The sequence below is a fragment of the Apus apus genome, chromosome Z (assembly GCF_020740795.1).
Source record: "Apus apus isolate bApuApu2 chromosome Z, bApuApu2.pri.cur, whole genome shotgun sequence".
Lineage (NCBI taxonomy): Eukaryota > Metazoa > Chordata > Aves > Apodiformes > Apodidae > Apus > Apus apus.
In genome coordinates, this window is record NC_067312.1 from 53729901 (window position 1) to 53752553 (window position 22653).

Genomic DNA, 22653 nt, shown 5'->3' on the forward strand with positions numbered 1-22653 from the left:
AGTGCTGTTACAGTTTTTGATCACTACAGAAGGAAAGCCCATAAGCATGTAGCCTTCTAAAGCTAGGAAACATCCACCAGTTGCACCCTGACACCTGACTCATTAAAACACAGATTCCAATGTGCGAGTAATCCGAAAACTATCACGATGCTTAGCTAAAGAGTGGTAATTACACAGCACTGTGAATGTCACCCACATGAAATTTTGTTTGGGTAGGAGCTTCCAAACAGAATTTGTGAGGAGTGTACTGCACAGTAAGGTCAACATATATAGGTCAAATTATCCAAAAACATGGCCTTTTTCCTGTTCATAAGGATCCCAAAAGCCAAAGTTCTACCTCAAAGCAATACAGCTGTCACTGTAAAAACCACCCTTACATGAATCAGCTGCTCTCTGGAATTTATGCAAGTCACACAGAGAATACTTAGTTAAGCTTAAGCATCAGTTTAATCAGTACTCCATGTCTCAAAAATAGTTTCAAGAGTTACTGCAGTTTCCATGGATACTGAAGCTAAAGAGTTCTTACTATTTCTGTCTGTGAAAATCCCATCTCATTTAAGCTGCCAAGTTTCTCAGGAGAGCCTAAGGACTAAAAGTGGCAGTAATTTCCATGTGACTGTCTATCACATGCCCCTTAATTATTTTAGAAACTTATTTACCTTCCCCAGTGCACAGAATATTTTATAGTTCTACATGTTTGATCAGATGGAAGCAAACAGTTTAACGGTTTTCAACTACATTTCCACTGCAAATGTATTATTACAAGTCACTATTTCAATTCTATTTTACCATGTGGGCTTGAAGATACATGGGCTAAATGTATTTAATGCACTTTCACCTCATAAGGAGGCTTTTAACACCATCTCCCACACCATCCTCAGGGGCAAACCAATGCAGTCCAAGTTAAGAGGGTGGACAGCGAGGTAGACTGAAAACTGACTCCACTACTGGGCTCACACAGTCATGATCAGCAGCACAAAGTCCACCTGGATGACAGTAAATAATGATCAATCCCAGGGCTTTACACTGGGGCCAATACTGGTTTATCATCTTTGTTAGTGACCTGGACAATGGGGCAGACAGGACTAGGAGGAGTGGTTGATACCATAGATGGGTCTGCTGCCAGACCCATCAGAGGTACCTCAACAGACTGGAGAAATGGGCTGACTAGAAACTCAAGAAGTTTAACAGAGGGAGATGCCAAATCCTGCACCTGGGGAAGAATAAACCCATGCAATCAGGACAGCCTTGGGGCTGACCACCTGGAAAACAAAGAAGGTCCTAAGTTGGTCCTTATGGACAAGTTGAACATGAGCAAGCAGTGTTCCCTTGAGCCAACCCAGGCTGTTGTGGGAAATGAGCAGGTTGAGGAAGGTGATCTTTCTTCTGTGCTGAGCAGTGGCGAGATCACATCTGGGGTTCTGGATCCAGCTCTAGGTTCCCCAGTACAAGACAGACATGGATGTCTTGTCAAAGGTGATGAAAGGATTGGAGCATCTGACATGAAGTGTGAGGCTAAGAAAGCTGAGATTCCTTAGCCTTGAGTAGAAATGGGTCAGCAAGGATCAAACCAGTCTTCACAAAGTAAATAAGTAGAAGTAAATAAGATATACCCAGACTATTTTCATTGACGCCCAGTGAAATTACAAAACGCAATGGACACAAACTGAAACAAAACAAATTCCACTTAAATATCAGAAAACAGCTGTTTTACTGTGAGGGCTGTTAAATACTGGAGTGAGTTGCTCAAGGAGACCATGGACTATTGATTCTTGGAGATACTCAAAAACCAACAGGACATGGCCACAAAGAACCTGCTCTGGTTGACCTTCCTTCTGACAGGAAGGCTGGACTTCAGACTCAAGTATTCTGTGATTTCATAAATGCAAAGTGCAGAGAGAGGGAAGGGCATGCATGTATACTTGCCCCTAGGAAGTGTCGCCCCAGTAGAGCTCAGCTTCTAAGAACTGCAGCAAGAAGCTCTGCTGTGCCAGCCCTACTGACGCAGCTATCAATTACATGTGGTCTGCTAAGAAGCTGGAATAAACAAAGATAGCTAGCACTTAAGTCAGGCTTCCCTGCCCAGGTCAACTTCCTCAGGCTTTTGTGCCTAAAATAGGCTGCAGGATGCTAGGTACTTTGCTAAGACTGGCACTGCTGAGCAGTTCATTCAGCTGAGCATCCATTCAGCTAAGACTACACCAGGATGGGTCAGGAACCCTAATGACATCTTGTGGCAATCTAATGAGACCCACTCAGCATATTCCAATAAACCACTGCATCCAGATTCTTTAGACCTTCCTGCCTGGGGGAAGTAGGGAAAGGATTTAAATCTTGCACTCAAGACCACATAAAAAAGGGAAAGAGTTTGAATATCACTGATCAAGGCATACTACATATAAACAGTTAATAAGAAGCCTTTATAAAGGACACTCAAAAGCTTTCGGAAGTTTTTTAAAACACTGACCCATACATTTAAGAAAACACAACAAGCAGCTGACCTCTGCCTTCTGCAGTTTCAGCTTTATCTCCAAGGAATAACAACAAAGTAATGAGTCAAACAAGAGCAAAATAAAAATCATACAGACCAAGTTTTGAGCACCACAGCACACCAATTTAAACAAGTGCCAGTGGCTCCAGAGATTACAGTCCAGGGTTATTCAGTGTTACATAAAGGAAATAACCTTACCAGTTGACCCGAATGAAGCATAAAATGGCTAGAGACACAAGCTGCTTGATGGACTCTACTTACATAAGTGATGTGGGTATTACAGGTCACAGCTACCCACTTGAGAGCAGTTTAAACCAGCACTGTACCTGGCAACACTACTAGCTGAGCTTTTAATCTGTAAAAATTCAACCAAGAAAACATCAGAACAAAGAACACTACTACAGAGGCACATTATCTGAAATGATACTTAACAAGTACAGCTCCTCGAAGATTTTGTTAGAGAAAGTTCTATTATTATTTTATTAGAAGACCTTTCAAAAAACATGCTGTATAGTATAATTCTCTCTTCATTGTATGTTAGTGTTCATCACAGTCTGCAGCCTAGGGTTTAAACATTTAGAAACATTATAAGAACTCTTATTCTTTTCCTCGCCCTCTCGACAGTAGCCCTGAGGCGTTTTACTCCCCTGGGCTCAGAGTCCTCCAAGCACAAGCAAAAAGCTCCAGTTCCAAAGTACAACAGTGTAATAATGAATAATGGAAAAATGGGACTGCTAAAAAAAAAAAAAAAAAGAACATGGGACCATGGATGTGACCCATGAAACCTTCTAGCAGTAGTTTTAAAAAAGCATGGCAGATGTATAAAGGATCTGGGGAGAACAGTAAATTAATAGAATGTAAGTAATACCCAGCATCATGGGTCACATATTTACTAGAAGACAAGAGTATGTACATGAGTCACTTTTTTAAAAGAGACTTTAAAAATGGAGAAAACTTGACGAACTGGCAAAACGTATTGATGGAACAAAGCAGTAACTAAAGCTAAGCTGAGGAGCATTAAGAGAGTTTAAACTGAGTTTAGTGTCAAGATACCAAAATCCAATACAGGGTTTTATGTTTATAAAAATCTAGACATCAATAATTACTGTATTCAACATGTATCCCTCCAGAAGCAAAAAAATACCAGAATGAGCAGAAAAGAGGGAGATTTTCAGAGGTGTTACACATAGTAAGACTGGTATTATGACATTATCAGTCTATGTAAGACCACAGATGACTTCGAGGTAGCTGGCCTCAGGATACAAGGTAATGTTCCAAGTTCATCTCAATCTACACTATGAAATGCATAACCACAGCAGTACAGTGACCCAGCACTGGGCTGCAGAATTTCACTGCAATAAGGTAGAGAGAGACAGACATCTTTAGAGAGCAATATGGCAGACAGGGAAATCAGTGAATAAGTCGTATAATAACTACCTGCTAAATGTGCCTGTTAATACAGAGCAATGGACACAATGACTGTGTAGGAATTTAGCCTGTTAGAACAAGTCCTTCCTGTCTCAAAAACCTCCAGTAAGTCTACATAGCTTGATCAGCTGACAACCCTATCTCCTTACACCTTTGATGAAGACACGTGACAACACAAACTCACAATGTAGGTTCAGCCCAAACAAACAAGTAAAAGGAGAAGAGAGAAGCCAGAAAACAAAAAACACTGACAGGATGAGACCAGATGACACTCTGTAGATAAAGGGAAGTCAGAGGTTTGTACAGAATGAGGATGCATAAAGCAAGAAGTTGTGACAAATTAACAGTGTGTAAAATTCCACCTTCTGAGCCTTCTTTTGCTCCCCATTTAGGAAAAACAAAACAAACAAACAAAAAACCCACAAACAAAGAAAAAATCCCCAAAGAACCAACCAACCAATTAAGGCAACAGAGAAAGGCTCATCTTAGTTGCTTTCAAATGTCATTTCTGTGAAAATATGTAAAGTTTTCTGCATTTGTGCAGTGATATTGTACAATACGGAATTTACAGCTCCCCTATTTTAACATACTGCATCTCTCAGTTTTTACATCCTGGATGCTGAGTTAAATGCAATATTAGAGAGTCCAATTGGATTTTACACACACACTTTAAGTTACAGAAGCATTATCCACCTACATCTTCTTAAAATTCTAAATGCACTAATTGATTTTACATTAACCATCCACTATACCAGATACCCACATTTTTTTGCTACAAATAACTGCAATAACCAATAACATACAGTAAGTCTGGTTTATTTATAAAATATTTTATGTCACAGACACTCTAAGATCAGCAGGCTAGTTAAGTTTAAATTCTATTCTATTACTTTAAAAAGTCCTTCTCAGGTCTCCTACTTAATAGGTTCCAAGAAGGATGTTTGAGGCAGCACATGCTGTTACAACAAAAAATCAATAAAATTTGAAGTCATTTAGCACAGCAAACTGAGAACTCATTAAGAAACAGAATTAGTATAACCTCCATGCATATTCTCAGTGCAAAGCTTCTGGAAAGAAAATGAAACTAAGTGTGAGGTGATACAAACTCATACCAAACAAAGAACATGCATTTTCTTAATAGAAAACTAAGTTCCAAGGAAAAAAAAAAGTGAACAAAACTATTTGGTTGAAAAGTTATACTCTGTATGGAGGGTGTTTATATCTGCAGTACTTTAGTTCAAAAGCTGATTACCTGCTCATTTCAGAACTCAAGTAGCACAGCAGATGAATGGCCCAAAGCAAAGGTCCTGCATATGTTGCAAATGCTGTCAGGAATATAGCTGGTATCTCCACATAGCTTTCAAGTCCTACAAAACCTGCTGAAACATCCACAGTAGCAATGCCGTTCGAATTCCCCTGAAAACAGAAGCAAAAAAGTGAAGATTCAAATATCTCAAAAAACCCTCATTTGGAAGACATTAGAATACTAATTATTGCAGCAGTTAAAAACTTACTTTTTAAGTCACTTTACAGTACAGCCATATTCTTTATGTCGCAATGTCAATAAAGTAGCTTACCAAACAAGAGCTGCTATTTAGGATTTACAGAGTACTGAAGGCGTAACTAGCATGATCTTTCACTTGTCTTATTTTGTCTGCAATTAACATGTTTGTTCTTCAATAAATTACATTAAAAGAAGAGTTTAAAGCAAGTGGCTACACTTGCTGAGTTCAGTCACAGTAATGAAAAAAAAGCATTTTTCAGCACACATGGTTCAAACCCAAGATTTTAGGCCTGCTGCCTAAAATACACCAGGAAATAAATGTTTCTTGCCCTTAGAGACAACTGGGCTCTAATTTAGAGATACAGTGGAATACTACACTGCCCACCTGCCTGCCCCATGACACAACTCGCTGCGTTTAACTAGATTAAAACAGACAAATGCAGAGAGATTTCTGCTTCCCAAGTTTCTATACCACAACAGAGTGCACTGAAATAGACCAGGAATGAGCCCAGACAGCCTGAATTAACAACAAAAAGCATTTAAAATCTAGAAAGAGATTCCACAGGGAACATATAGCAATGAAAGTATCAAGAGCTGCATGCTTTATCTAGTTTTCTTTTGCAGTGACTAAGACCACTAAATAACAAGTGATAATATAAAGTATTTCGCCCAAGTTTTAAACTTCACTCAAACATCTAAAGGAGCAAACACACCCTGTGATTAAGGCAGAATATTTCTTAGCTTAGCAGGTCACAGATAGGTTTCCTCAGACTAGTGTGAAAGCTCTCAGATATTCTTACCATACTAGGAGAAGCTGATCTGTTTCTACAGCATTGCTATTGCAACATTCTCTTTTTCCCTCTACCCATATGTAAGGGTTGTTACAACTGATAACCTCAGATGCAGTTCCAGGAGCACATGAGGACTGGCATCTCGCCCTTTCCCTCCGACCTGATCTCCTCCCACCTTAGTGGCTGCAGTCTTCTGGGAACAGCAAGTTCCCCTGGCAAGGAAGTGCCATCATCAAATACACATGGCTGGGTTGCCCATGAAATCCAGAGTACACAGGGTGTATCGAGTTTGAGTGGCAAGGTTTTCCTGTCAGGGGAGCCTAGAGGGGTGGCTTCTCTCAGAAACTGCTAGAAGCTTCCTGTATGTCTGACAGAGACACTACCAGCTGGCTCCAAGATGGACCAACTGCTGGCCACAGCCAAGCTCATTAGTGACTGTGGTAGCACCTCTGGGATAACATAATTAAGAAAGGGGAAAACTGCTGGAAAACAGCATTTGCAACTGAAGAGAAGAGTGAGAATATGTCAGAGCCACAACTCTGCAGACACCAAGGTCAGCGAAGACGGACAGGAAGAGGTGCTCCAGGCACTGGAACATAGATTCCCCTGCAGCTTGTGGTGAAGACCAGCGGGTTGTCCTTCTGCTGCCCATGGAGGACCACACAACAGAACAGGTAGATGTCCTAGAAGAAGGCTAAACCTATGGGAAGCCCATGCTGGGAAGGCTTCTGGTGGGACCTGTGGCCCTATGGAGAGAAGAACCCCACTTTGGAGCAGGTTTCACTAACAAGGAGGTCTGATTAAAGCAGTGAAGGTTGAGGGCAGCCTTGCCTGCAGCAATCATGAGATGGTGGAGTTCAAGATCTTGTGCAGTAGGAGCAGAATACCAAGCAGGATCACAACCCTAGACTTCAGCAGGGCCAATTTTTCAAGCAATTGCTGGAGGAAATCCTATAGGACAGGGTACTAGAAGGTAAAGTGGCCCAAGATAGTTGGTTAACATGCAAGGACCACTTCTTCCAAGCTCCAAATCAGGGCATCCCAATGGGCAGGAAATCAAGAAAGGGAGCCAGGAGACATGGTTAAAGAGGGAACTGCTGGGCAAACTCAAGTGGAAGAAAAGAGTATACAGATCATGGAAGGATGTTGTCAAGAGGATGGATGTAAGGAGGCAACTGGGAAAGCTAAGGCCTCCTTGGAATTAAAACCTTGCAAGATAGGCCAACGAAAAACTAACACTAGAGGCAACATGGGCCCACTGCTGAACGAAGTGGGTGATCTGGTGACAGAGGATACAAAGAAGGTGGAGTTACTGAATGCTTTCTTTGTCTCTGCCTATACTGCTGAAGACTCACCCCAGGAGCCTCAGGCCCCCAAGGCCCTAGAGGAAGTCAGGATAAAGGAGGAGTCTGCCTTGGTAGATGAGGATTGGGTTAGGGATCAGTTAAGCAATCTGGACATCCATAAATAGATGGGTCCGGATGGAACGCACCCATGGGTGCTGAGGGAGCTGGCGGAGGTCACTGCTAGGCCACTCTCCATCATCTTTGGTAAGTCATGGGTAACAGGAGACGTGCCTGAGGACTGGAGGATAGCAAATGTCACTCCAGTCTTGAAGTGCTACGGCTCGGACATAAGGCTCAAGCCAGAAACGACCTACAGATGAACCCTGTATATTTTGTAGTTATTAACCTTTGTGGTGTAATTGTTAGTTTAAACTATCACTCACAACCTGCTTATGCTGAAGATATCTAGATATTTTAGGATCTTGTGTGCTTAACCACTAGCCCAGATATTTTAAGACCTTTGTGCTGATGAAGTGTCTAGAAACTCTTGTGTAACTGTGTGCAATGGACTGTTAATATATAGCTTTTGCTGATAAAATGTCTAGGCAAGATGTTTTAGGGAACCCCACCAGTCGCGTTCTGTGCTCTGCCCAAGCCCTGGTCTCTGTTGGTCAAGGGGTGTACCACGAGATGCTTCCGCATAAAGATATACAGGTCATTCTGACTTGGTAATTTGGTATTGTAAGGGCTGGACCCTCTTGCAGCGAACTTTGGAGACCTCAGCTGCAAGCGGACGCACTGCGCTCTCCAGATTCTTGCAGCAACTGGGGCTCCCCAGCCACTTGGGACCTTGATGATGGTAATCTATCAGCGGCAACTGGTAAAGCATCTTTCTTAGTCACTATAGCTGCTTCCTATGTAATAATGATTAGATGCAGTGCTGGGCTTTGCTTTAACTTTGCTATAGGTATTCTAGTTTTGTCGTATTTGTCTTTAGCAGATATTGTGTGTGTTCATTTGTTGTGGTTATTCTATCTTCTTTAACCTTAGCCAGTAAAGATAAGCTAACTTCCTTGATTGGGCATCTGTGTCCTTTGTGCTGACCCTGTCCCTTTGGTAAAACATAAGTTGGGAAAACAAGTCTTCAAAAAGAGCAAGAAGGAGGACCTTAACTACAGACTGGTCAGACTCATCTCCATCCCCAGAAAGGTGATGGAAGAACTATCCTTGGTGCTGTCTCTAGGCATATCAAGGATAAGAGAGTCATTAGGAGAAGCCAACAGGATTTTTCCAAGGAGAAGTAATGTTTAACCAACCTTATAGCCTTCTATGAGGAAGTAACTAGGTGGATAGATGATGGTAGGGTGGTAGATGTGGTTTATCTTGATTTCAGTAAAGCATTTGACACTGTCTCCCACAGCATACTCACAGCAAAACTGGGAAGTGTGGTCTGGATGACTGGGTAGTGAGGTGGATTGTGAGCTGGCTGAAGCAAAGAAAGTCAGAGAGTTGTGGTCAATGGGAAAGTCTAGTTGGAGGCCTGCATCTAGTGGAGTCCCTCAGGGGTCAGTACTGGGACCAATACTATTCAATATATTCATCAACTACCTGGATGAGGGAACAGAGTGTGCCCTCAGCAAGTTTGCTGATGACACTAAGCTGGGAGGAGTGGCTGACACACCAGAAGGCTGTGCTGCCATTCAGAGAGACCTGGAAAATCTGCAGAGCTGAGCGGGAAGGAATTTATTGCAACAAGGGCAACTGTAGGGTCTTACATCTGGGGAAGAACAACCCCATGTACCAGTACAGGTTGGGGGCTGACCTGCTGGAGAGCAGTGTAGGAGAAAGGGACCTGGGAGTCCCAGTGGACAGGAGGATGCCCAGGAGCCAGCAATGTGCCCTTGTAGCCAAGAAGGCCAATGGTATCCTGGGGTGCATTAGAAAGGGTGTGGTTAGTAGGTCAAGGGAGGTTCTCCTCCCCCTCTATTCTGCCTTGGTGAGGCTGCATCTGGAATATTGTGTCCAGTTCTGGGCCCCTCAGTTCAAGGACAGGGAACTGCTTGAGAGTCCAGTGCAGAGCCACAAAGATGATGAAGGGAAAGGCTGAGGGAGCTGGGTTGGTGTAGCCTGGAGAAGAGGAGACTGAGGGGTGACCTCAGTAATGTTTATAAATATGGAAAGGCCGAGAGTCAGGGGGATAGAGCCAGGCTCTTCTCAGTGATGTGCAATGATAAGGCAAGGGACAATGGGTGCAACCTGGAGCATAGGAAGTTTCATATAAGCATAAAGAAAAACTTTTTCACTGTGGGGGTTACAGAGCACTGGAACAGGCTGCCCAGAGAGGTTGTGGAATCTCCTTCGCCGGAGACATTCAAAACCCGCCTGGACAAGTTCCTGTGTGATGTGCTCTAGGTGATTCTGCTCTGGCAGGGGGGTTGGACTGGATGATCTTTCGAGGTCCCTTCCAGCCCCTAAGATTCTGTGGTTCTGTGTGACTTGTGATCCTGTGGAAAGGACCAACTCTGGAGTCATTTGCAAAGAACTGCTGCCTGTGGGAAGGACTCTCATTGGAGAAGTTCATGGAGGACTGTATTCCATGGGAGGGACCTCACTGGAGCAGGGGTAGAGTGTGAGAAGTCTGCTCCCTGAGGAGGAAGGAGAGAGAGAGAGACGTGTTATGAACTAACTACAACCCCCATTCCTGCAACTCTCTGCACCACTGCAGGGGAAGAGGTAGAGAAAATCAAGAGTCAAGTTAAGCTTGAGAAGAAGGCAGGGGTGGGGGAAGGTGTTTTAAGATTTATTTTTTACTTCTCATGATCCTACTCTGATTTGACTGTTAATAAAACAATTTTCCCCAAGTTGAGTCTGTTTTGCCCATGATGATAATAGGTGAGTGGTCTTTCCTTGTCCTTATCTTGACCCAAGAGCCTTTTATTGTATTTTCTCTCCAATTACCACCTGAGAAGGGGAGTGAGGAAGCAGTTTTGGTGGGAAACTGGCATGCAGCCAAGGTTAAACCAGCAGCATGAAACATAGGTAGGTTTTTTTCATGTATATAAGTAAATAGGCACCAGAAAAAGCAAAACCCCTGTTCCTGAAATAGCTCTAAAATCAAAGGAGAAAAAAACATCCATGTTGACAGAATCATCCAGAGCTCATCATCAGTAGTCACTGACCCTATTAAATCTGCTATGAAGATATCCCCAGAATGTAAGGGGAGCAGTAAAGTATGGATTTCACCAAGACATCATACAGCAGAAATATCTTATGACTGTCAAGTCTTCCTAATTTTAACCTTCACCATGCACTACGCTGCACCAGTGTAATAAATTACTGTTATGCATTTAGCATAATATTCAGCATTGACAGGAACTAATGATAGACACCTAAAGAAAAAGCTATGCCCTATAACCTGTAAGATGAGACTGGACAAGAAAGGTGTAAAGTATGAGTTCTCTTCAGGTTTAAGGGATATAGACTGAGGACATGGCAAGAGCAGAAAGGTCAGATGCAACACTGTGAGAGCAAGGTAGGATGCTCCTCCTCCACAAGCAAAAGTTTGACAGGGATAAATAAAGAGAGAACCTGCTCTCTTTTCTTCCATTCTCTGTCCACAGAACAGGTATTTTCCCTGCCACACTTACTTATTTTCTCTTCCCTCCTCCTCTGTAGGATGTGTGTAGAAAAGCTGAGACATCAGGCAATCCTGTTCAACTCATGAAGAGCTGAAAGGTCTCACACTGTTTGCTCCACCTGCACATACACATGGTTGATCCTTGTAACCTCAGGGCAACTCCCCATCCCACTTCATCTGAAAAGACGCAAGAATAAACACAGTACCTGGGAGCACTCCTCTCTGTTCTAGCACAACAGGACAAAAAGATGTACTCTCCTCTGGAAGGCAGTGAGAGCAGAGGAAGGAACCAAGAGTAATGAACAGTACTTTCCACCTTCTCCTGATTCCATGTGGTTCCTTTCACTCCAGCTCACTTTGGGGATATTGAGGGTTCACTCCAGCTGTTTTTGACCTTGTATAAAGTGATGTAGATGTAGAACAAAGAGGGCAAGAATGCACATGAATCCACACACTTACAACTCTGACCACACTAGATATTGTGTCCAAACACCCCAATCTCACCAGGAAGGAATCTGCTAAACTTCATGGATGGCTCCACAGCTACTACTGAAAGAGCCCGACTGAGCAGGAAGAAGCCTTTTCCTTCACATAAGATATCTTTCTCCAGAACTAATTTGTATCTTTGAACTGCATTTTTGTAGCTTATAACTTCTAATACTATACTGAATACATAAGTAACTAACAATTCAGAATGTCTGCTTTTATTTTAAAGTACCACTCAAGTATTTTAAACAGTGCAATAGTTTATTGTGGTAAGGGCAGAAACTGACAGGAGACAATGCACTAGTGCATAAAAGCATTCCAGGATAATCTGTCATGATCTAGATCAATGAAGCACAAATACAAGGGAAGCTAGAGAAACTACCCAGCAGATTTGCTATAGCAATAGCCAGTAATGAAAAAAATCTAAAACCCTCTTCAAAGCTGCAATGATTTTTCTGAAATTTTCTCAGATACCACATCACTCACTGAAAAAGAGCTACTAGCTGCCGCATCTCAATGACTCTTACTGGACTGGGAAGTACAGAGGTGCAAAACTGACATGCTTCTGGCTTAATGACTGATTTAACACAGCAGACTGCTAGCGCTCTTCCACTGAGCCCTTCACATAACTGTATGCCTTCCTAATAATTGGAATTCTATAAACAAGCATAAGATTAGAAATCTATATTAATTGTTTGAAGCAAATAATTTACAGTGTAAAAAGTAAGTAACTGGAAAACATTGGCCAGAAGGGTTCTGCTGTCTCCATCTCTGGAGGTTACAACAGACTAAGCAACCTAGTCTGACCTCACAGTTAATGGTGCTCTAGGAATGGGACTGAAGTCTGGGCTTTCTGAGATCCTCTCCAACATAAATTAACCTACAATGTTGTGATATCATAACAAGAGAAAGCTATAAGCTGCTTTAAAATGTCACTTAATCCACCTCTCTACATAAAGGCAAGATGAATTAGATATAAATTATTCTGAAAATACACAAACCTATTCTGTTCTCCTCCATAGATAAGTAATGCCAGAAAGTATAAACAAGGTCTTGAGACTGTATTTTCTTTCTGTAGCTGGATGCTCCATCTCTCAATATGCCTGCCTCAGCTTCCCTCTATGATTCAAATGCTTTTTGTCTGTCAGTTTTGCAGGCCCAGGCCTGGAGTGGAAAGATTCCCATGAGAAAGGAAAAAGCCTAGGAAACTCTGAGCTGGTAACAACCTTGAAAGGTACAGAGGCCAAGCTGATGTTCATCTGCTCTCTTGGTGTTGAAGAACACGGAGCTAAGCCCAGCCACAGCTAAGCCTGAAATGGAGATAAAGTAATAGTGAACAGATAAACAAGAGAGTTTGCTTGGTCAGAACAGGGCCTTCACATTTTTTTTCTACTATTTTCCTTCTTTCTCCAATGAGAGATGTTGGAGGTACGGCTAACGGTTAAATGACAGCAGTCAAGCCACTTTATTCTATAAAAGCCTGGTCCTGTGTTTGATCAAGGGGACTTCCTGTACACTTTCCCCAGAGGTTGCTGGACCTTCCCCTCTCCAGTGGGGACACCAGCCAGAGAGACTAATTCTCAAGAGTTAAGATCCAGCCAGGGACACCCAGCTGTGGCCTAGCAAGGGCAAGAGATATTAATTCTTTCATTGTCTTTATTAGCAAACTTAACATTAAGTACTTTTCAGAATTAAATTTTAAGATTATAGAATCCTTTAAGATTTATAATTAATGTCCTTGGTAATAAGTAAGTTGCCAACATTTTAATGGTTAACCTTTATTGTTTGATCTAACTAAAAGTAGTACATTTTATTGTTAAGATACATTTTGCATTCAGACTTCAACTTCCGATCTCCCCATTTCCCTACAGCTTGACTGTGCTTGTGCCTTCTACTTTAAGGAGTTAAGATGCAATACACAATAAATCTTGATCTGTGTATGTATGTCTCATCTGCCATCCTGTCCCTGTTCAGGACACTTTCTCCTGCAGATATACTGCTCTAAGGTTGGGGAAAAAAACCCACAAGACTAATAAAGAAATACATGGAATTTTTTTATTATTTTTTTTTTCAATTTATGAGCTTTAATTCAAGGTATTTTAAATAGTTAAAGAAATACTTACATCAGCCTAATTTTTTTAGGAGCTGCTATAATTAAGGGAAACAACCAATATGTTTATTTCTATTCTCACTGCATTTGAAGTGCAAGTAGCAATGATAAAGATAGAGTATACTTCTGGGAAGTTACTGATGAGTTATGAGATGTGGCCATTTCGGAGTTTAGTAGGAAACAATAATCCAACTTGCAGAAAAATCCATCAAGAGGTTCTCAAGCTTGCAAAATATCCTGACAAATAAGTAGCACTCTGACTAAATATATTAATTTCCTATCTGTTTGACAATACTGGAGTATTTGGACAAAGAGATAAATAAAGTAAATATCCTAAATACTAAAACAAGACTAAAAATCAAAGTGATTTTACCCAGCTTCACGTGAATAACATAAGACTTATCCAGCCAAATTCTGAAAACCTCCAAGCATGAAGATCACACAACTTGTGTGAACAGTATTTTCTACTGCTTACTATTCTCAATAATCTTGCTAAAGGGCTGGAAAAAAATGAGGTAACGTGTATTCTTCCCATGTAAATTACAACTGTTTAATAAATTTGGTTTTTAGGTTCACATTTTCAGAGCCCAGCAAAGGACAGCTGGTTCTGCAAGGGAAGGTAAGCTGGGATGTAAGGGTGAAAACAAGGCAGGTGAGAAAGTACATCAGGAGGATTGGGAATGCTCACTGGCAGTCCAGGGGTCACACAGCAAGTCTGTAGTCACAAGTCAGGTCCAAGATTAGGCCAAGAAACACAGCCAGCAGGTCCAGGTCCAGCTCAGGATCAAAAAGGTATGAGACAGGCACAGATGGACATACCTGCTCACGCAACTGTGACACAGCACAGGCAGTAAAGCACCAGATTCAAAGCAGCTCTCAAAGAAAAGAAGGGCCAGGCCATTCCTTCTAGCTTTTCTCCCAACAGCTCCTCTCAGTGAAGGAGATGACCCTGAACTCTACTAAACTAAATTCCTAAACAGAAAATACATTCAGGGTTCTGGCACAGATCAAGTGTAGAATGCAAAACCAAGGGCAAGCTCAAGGCATTTGTTTTCAACCCCTACTTAATTTCCTTCTTTTTTTCTACTTCTATTTAATATTGAAATACTAGCTTCCACACTCAAGGCACTTCATTCCTCCCCCTCCCTATTTTTAACAACTATACCAATTGATATATGAATATTCATAACTATTCTTATGAAACTTGCTTACTCTGTGCACTTAGGATTTTCACAGCTATACTTCCATAAAGTTTTTGAGGACACTAAAACATTTTTTTGAAAGAACCCTGCCTCATTCATTAAATATGCTATCCTGAAAAAGGCTATTTTTACTCACCATGATATTCAAAAGGCCATCACTTACATTCCACACTTAGCAAGACAGAGTTACTGCTTTTGTCATTATGCATCCTCTTGCCTACCAAGATTCAATAAAGGTTCAGCACTGTGGGCAAGAAGTCTCATTCTCCTCATAATCACACCAGGACATGTGCAAAAAAAGTAGTTTTCCAAATCTCTCTCCCATTTCCAGATGGAAGGATGTTATATTTAGTTTGTATTTCTCTTCCCCTGCCTCATTTAGCTAGCACAGTTTAAATTTAGTGTCGAATCTGATCTACATCAACATTCAATTTCAGAGTTTCTCTATTTCTATATTTAAACCATAAGCCTGCTATGATTTTTGTATGCTATATTAGATCTTAATGCTTGTCTGGAAATCAAAAACCTAGCACCACTCTGAACCCAGACAGTTTCATAGTGGTAACTCTAGTAACGCAAAACTTGAAGAAAGAAAGTCAGGGAAGACATTTAAATCTGTTCCAGTAGCGCACATCAGCCCTAATAGCACAGTTGTGCTTCCTTTGCACCTCTCCCCTAGCATTCAATCATAGATATCTACTGCTCCAGAGGCAGGAAGTGATTGAATAACCAATACCAAGGCAGGCTGAACAGAGGTCAATACTGAAGTTGAGAACATGATAGGCATCTCCAGCAGAAACAGATCAGTTATATTTCTGTAACGTTTATGCACTATTTGAGAACAGATGATACATGTCTGAAAGACATGTATTCCTAAGTCAGTCAAAATATAAGACCTCAGTGCTGATGGTCATGGTCAAGACAGGTAGCTGCTAAATCTGGGACACCTGTAGTCTATTCAGTAAGAAAGATGTATCTTCACTGGAAGAGATAAAAGGAAGAATAGGGATCTGGAAGCTACTGCTAAGCAAAGACCTTCTTATTTTCCCACAAGGAAAACAAGATTACATGTTTTTTCAACCATTAAAATCTGTTACTGCACTAGCAAGCTACATCATTAAAAGTATGGGCACTTTCAGAGTTTCACCTGCCATCACCCAGGTAAGGAATAGCTGGAAAGTGTACATAAGAACCAAAATTAATTAATGGCTTCTCTTAAGTTCACTTATCTATGGTACTCTTGAGATAGACATAAACAGCTAAAGCCTGAGTGCCTGCATCTGTCACAAGAGTTGTGGGTAAACTGAGGAAAGTGCATTATCATGAGAAGAGAATGTCCGTAACACACCTGAAGGAGGAGTCACCTCTGTGTGTTTGAGAGAGGGGGTCCTCCTGCAGAGGTGAGGACTAGACATTTTTCAAATCATGTATATAATATGGCATAGAAATTGGACACTGTTCATCTGTTGTTTATCTCACATGGATCCTGCATCTGTAGCTTAGTGACTGCCAGTAAATTGAGTGCTATTAATATATGATTATCAGTTAATTATGTGTCACTACTACATCAATAAAAGACTTCAATCCTGATTTAGGCTACACAAACTGAACAGTCTTCCCTTGCAAAAAGCCACTTGTGCTCTAGACCCTGAACTCAAAGGAAAAGGAAGGAGAAACTTAAATATATTAAAGAAAAATAATTAATGAAGAAGTAGGTTTTTTAAGTTGCCTGGTTTTTAATTTTCCCTGGTAGTACAGATCAGAATGCTACATACCAAGCAAATCTAGATACAAAGAGCATGAAAATATACATACTTTCTGGAAGAATTTCTTCTCTCCTTGGATCTAGAGTCCCAGACAGGAAAACCTATTCTCAGAAGAACTGGGAGAAATGTACCAGTTGAAAAGAGGGCATTAATACCTTTGTAGTTTCTGTAATTTTATAAGATACCAGCATGACCATTCTACTTTTCTACAGGAATATTTTGCACATCAGATAATTGTTTTCAATTTTGAAGGGCAAAAAACCCCTCCTTTTAGCCTTGTATGATTCAAGTTGTTTCTTTCCATACCTCCCAAACAGTTTTTTCGCTGAAGAGTAAAAGAACAAAGCTAACATCTGAAGAGTGGTATTTTGGTCAAACTCTTAATCTCCATCTAGAAAGGACATCTAATGTAAACACACTTACAGCATTTTTAAAAGAGAACTGAAAACTTGTTCTCTAAGGAGTGGAGGTTGGAGGAAAATTCCATCTGTCTTGACTCTTTAAAAGCACTTTTTCCCTTGGCAGAATTGATTTCTCTATTTTTGAAACATCTCTAGGATGTTTTGAAAATAGGAAAAAATAGAGATATAGAAAACCAGAGAAAAGTAAAGACAAACAGAGAAATAGGCCACAATCAAAACTGTTCTTTCTAAAATCCCTTCTGTTATATTACAATTAATTAGTTATTTTATTCTGTCTTGGGCATCCTAAATAGGCACACAGCTTGGTTTTCAGAGCAGACAGCCAAAAAAATCTGCAAAAAGACTGTTGGCAAGTTCTTCAGAAACAAATACATTTTTTAAAGGGCCCTGTCACCATTTTTGCTAAGCCATTGCTAAATTCAGAAGAATCTCTTCAAAGATGGAGTTTACTGACATATTGGATATAAAAAGGCAGCTGCTTATCTGTGTCTGCTGTTTTGTATCTTGGACTTAATAATAAATCGGGGGGGGGGGCAGGGGATGCAAAAAAGCTTTGGTTTGCTTCTACCAAAAGTTTTGCTAAGTAACTATTACTTTTCATTATCCAGGTGTTAAAAGTGACAGGAGATGTATGACGACCAATCTGGCTCACAATAAAGCAATGGAGAATTTCTCCATTCTGAGCTTTGATGCCGTAATTCAGCCTAAATGCAAGAGACTCCCGTGTCAGAGCTAACTTTTCTTCAAGCTTGCTGGCATGTATATCATGCTGGAAGTCATTACTTAGAAAGTGTCTTGGTCTGAGCCACGATGAAGCCAATTTTCCTTTTACTGATTTTTTTTTCCCTTTAGAAAGCTTTCTTTTGACTAGTCACAGAGCCTTCCAACTAAGGCTGATAAGAATGGAATGTTTTTCTAACTGCTGGGTCTTCAAGGTCACACATTTACTCTGCTGGCTCAGATATTATGGGGAGATCTATGACCCCCCCATAGGAGGCTGAGTTAGACAGACAGCAAAACTGGCCAGAGATATTCCATTCCATATGTCTACATAAGCTCAGAGGAAGGTCAGAGATCACAGAAGACAATTTCCTTCCTGCTTCTGCCATTCTCTTCTGTCCATGGCTGGCGTCCGGGGAGGACTCCATCCATCCATCACCACCAACCCCCAGGCTCGAGCTCTCCTGACCCTCATCACTCTGCGCTTTCTCCAGCAGCAGCTCCAGGATTTTTCGGGACTGTTTCAGCTCAGGAGATGCTGTGGGAGTTGCTGGGGGTGGGGGAGGTGAGAGGCTTTTGCACACACCTGAACATATTTGTATGTAATTGTATATATTTTCTTATATCATTAGTGTTTAATTAAAGCTGTGTAGTTTAGTTTTCAATCCAGCCAAGTCTCTCTCTTTTTCTCTCTCTCTTTCCCTACCTGGGTGTGACAGGGAGGGGATCGAGAGCGTTGTTGTGGGACCTGAGTCAAATGGTGACACAAAGAAAAAACATCTAGAAGAAATGTCAAACTTGCCAGTGGGGTGATGGAGCCTGGGCAGATGCCTTGAAAATGCAGAATAGCCAAAAACAAAATTTGCAGCCAATTAGAATGGAAATCACATCTTTCAGTCTTCTAAAACCAAAACACTCCTCAATTGCAAGGGTATTTGAAAGTGCAAATCACAGACTTGACAGAGGGACCACTCTGTGGATAAGGAACTGGCTGGATGATTGCACTCCATGAGTTGCAGTCAACAGTTTCCTATCCAAGTGGAGATCAGTGACAAGTGGCTTTCCTCAGGGGTGGGTACTGGGACAGGTGCTGTTTAATATCTTTGTCAGCGACAAGAAGAGTGGCACCCTCAGCAAGTTTGCTGATTACACCAAACTGCTTGGTGTGGTTGACACAGTGGAGGGAAGGGATGCCACCCAGAGAGACCCTGACATGCTGGAGGAGTAGGCCCAAGGAAACCCCATGAAGTTTAATAAGGTCAAGTGCAAGGTCCTGCAATAGTGTTGGGGCAATCCCAAGCACAAATACTAGTTGGGTAGGAAATAGATTGAGAACAGTTCCAAGGAAAAGGATTTGAGGGTGCTGGTTGATAAGGAGCTCGACATGGCTGCATCAAAAGAAATGTGGCCAGCAGGTCGAGGGAGGTGATTCTCCCCCTCTACTCAGCTCTCATGCAACCCCACCTGGAGTACTGTGTCCAGTTCTGGGGCCCCCAACACCAGAACAGGGAGCTGTTGAAGCAAATCCAGAGGAGGGCCACGAAGATGATCAGAGGGTTGAAGCACCTCCCCTGTGAAGACAGGCTGAGAGATTTGGGGTTGTTCAGCCTTGAGAAGAGAAGGCTCTGGGGAGACCTTATAGCAGCCTTCCAGTTCTTGAAGGGGACCTACAGGAAAATTGGAGGGGGACATTTTACAGTGGCATGTAGGGATAGGAAGAAGGGGGATGGCTTCAAACAGAAAGAGGGTAGATTTAGATTAGATATAAGGAAGAAATTCTTTCCTGTGAGGGTGGTGAGACACTGAAACAGGCTGCCCAGGGAAGCTGTGGTTGCCCCCTCCCTGGAAGTGTTCAAGGTCATGCTGGATGGGGTTTTGAGCAACCTGGTCTAGTGGAAGGGGAGTCCTCTGTCCATGGCAGAAAACTTGGAACTAGATGATCCTTAAGATCCCTTTCAACCCAAACAATCTGATGAGTCTATGATTAGAAAAAGCTTATTTTACTGGCTAGGGTGGTCGAGCACTGGGACTGACTGTCCAGAGAGGTTGCAGAGCTTTAATCTTTGCGAGTGTTTAAAATTAGACTCGACACAGGCCAGACCAACCTGATCTCGTTGACCTGCTGTTGGCCAGGGGGAGGCTGGACTGAATGATTTCCAGAGGCACCTTCCAGCTTCAACTTGTCTGTGATTTGGTGGTTCTGCGATACTCTCAGACAACTGTACCAAGAATTCACCACCATTGAAAATGGGTGCTTTTATGAAAACATTCAAACAATTCTTGATTAGTTCCTTTTCCATTACCAGGATTTTTGTGTCAGCCTACCCACCATTAAATTTCTGGGAGCTGTTTTCACTTGGCACCTCAGTACTGAGAGGGCCTTGCCTTTAGCCCCCACTAAGGGCTGCTCTCAGAAGGCAATAATCAGAGCTGGCTGCCTGAACAGTTAACATTTCAGACATGCAAAAGCCATTCAGCCAATAAATGTTACATCCTCTGAAAAGGAAAACTGGTTAGAAAGGGATGAATCATTATGATCTTATCCCATTAGCAATTCCCTATCCTGACATTTACTCTCAGAGAGAAGTAAAGCAAATCTTCAGTCACTGCTAACAGGGTCAGAAACACATCAGGAAGTACCCTAAGCTTGACAACAAGTTTTCACATCCTCAGGCTTGCCTCAAAAGTAAAGTTAACCTTGAAATTTTGCAATAAATCAGAAAGCCTCTCCCCCTAAAACAGAAGCAACCTGATTCCCAACTTAAAAAATGCCCTCTTAAAACAGTCTGCTATACTAAATTTCCAGCATTATTAGAAGTGGAAAGAACCTCTCCAGATTTGGTGCTGAGGAGTGTTTTTCTGGAACTGCAACCTTATTTGCAATGCAAAGAACTATGCTATTGAAATTGGTAAGGCTCCTCAGGAAAGAAGACACCATTTCATATTGTAAGAATGAGAATAAGTTCTGATTCTTCTAAGAGACATTAACTTGTCAGAGAATTTCCTTTCAGCCTTAAACTGTATATAGACGTATTGTGATGCTACCAAAGGCATTGTAAGCCTCCAGACCTGGGGACAAAAACCATTTGCCTTTTATTGGTATTAATCAACTCAGCTGAAATTTTTAATTTTTTTTATCACCAGAACAGTACTTAGGAGGCCCGTTAGCAGACCAAGATCACTTCTGGTATAGATATCTGGTATTTTTAACACTTTTCGAAATTCACATTGTGGATAGGTTATCAAGTGATGCATCCTTCCCTGAAAACAGAACATTAATAATAATACAGTTAGAAATGTGTTATGGTTTGACCCAGCAAATTATTAACACCTGTAAGAGGAACTAAATAGAGAGGGTCTTTAGGACTGTGAAAGACCCAGGAGGGTCGGAACAGAAAGGGGTCAGTGTTCCCTCCCACTTCCTGCCCTACTCTATAAAAGACAGGAGAACAGAAACTCAGTCCTTTTACCTGTGCCCTTCTTACTTGCTGCTGGTGCTGCTTAGAGGTCCTTTAACTTACCACTTGCTCTCCAGAATTGAGCTCCATTGGGTGCTGTGAGGACCCCCCCACCTGAGTTGGCCTTCCTGCAAGGGAGCCTTACCCACCTATTCCTCCAATCATCAAGGCAGGTTTTGCATATATCTGTATATAAGTTTACATATCTGTTCTTCTCCCCATTGATTGCTCCTTTTTCTGTGTTACAGTAAATTTGTTGTAATTTTAATTTCCAACCTTTAGGTCTCTTCTTTCTTATTCCACTTTTATCTTCCCTTGAGAGGGTGGAGGCGGGAGGGAGAATATAGAACAATTCTGCCCTCTGCTCTGTGGTTCACCTGACCACTAAACTGAGACAAAATTAAACCCTTCAGAGAACTCAGTAAGCTTTTCCTCTCTGAGATTTTGTTGGCATTTTACTCAAAATGGACAATATTTAATTCAAAAACTATTCTCCCTCTCACCCCTTCTAGCAGGGAGAGTATTCAGCTTACCTGAAAATAGAAGAAAGCTTGGCCGAACCAGTAGTGCATTATGGTAATCTGTGCTGCATCCAGTTTCAAAGGTCTCCAGATATATTTTGTCATCATTGTCTGAATCAACAGACAAAACACCAAGACTGGTAAATTGTGAGGTCTAAATAGAAGGGCCGCCAGTAGAACCAATCCACTGTACACCTCCCATAGTCCTGTACTCTTCACTCTGGAGTCTGCAGAAATAACCTGTGACTTTAGTAAATCTTTAGTGCCAGTGAAGACTATGCCAAGAACAAAGACATAAACAAAACGAGCTTCAGTAATGCCCCTAAAGAGGAAATTAAAAACAAGACAAAACACAACAGTTATAATAAAGAATAAATAAAACAGAAACTTGAGATACTAAAATCTACATCACAGGTCCAAGAGTTGTTCAAGAGGGGTGTAAGACTAATGCAGTTCTGCCAAACAAGTTAAATTCTAAGGCAAATTTCATGAGCAAGCTTTCTCAAATCCAAAAATCTAAAAATGGTTTGTACTTAAATTACAACAGCTCCAAATCAACTTTAGAATAGTAAACAGCTTGAGCTAAAAACTAAACTAATCTAAAATAGAGAGATAAAAGTATATGTCAATTAATGTAAGCAAATCAAATCGATGTTTTACTATTCAAGATCTAGATGCAGTCATATATATAAATACAGACATATAAATATGCCATTTATTTAGCTTAATAAGTTTCCCCAAAAATACTCAGAGTGATAGGGAAAAATTATTTCAGGAATTAAATTGACTTAAAAATTACTATTCCCTTTTAGCTGTTCAATGTTTTTTCAT

General features: G+C 41.3%; 1 protein-coding gene across 2 annotated transcripts in view; it reads right to left on the reverse strand.

Moving 5' to 3' along the window:
* The window catches only part of PIGG (phosphatidylinositol glycan anchor biosynthesis class G), a 101149-nt gene that overhangs the window by 29054 nt on the left and 49442 nt on the right, over nucleotides 1-22653 (reverse strand). For both annotated transcript variants that reach the window (XM_051642665.1, XM_051642664.1), the window contains 2 exons: nucleotides 21835-22144; nucleotides 5172-5335 (listed from right to left, as the gene is read on the reverse strand). In XM_051642665.1, coding sequence (XP_051498625.1) covers nucleotides 5172-5335; nucleotides 21835-22144 — 474 coding nt within the window. The remainder of the gene's footprint in view (nucleotides 1-5171; nucleotides 5336-21834; nucleotides 22145-22653) is intronic.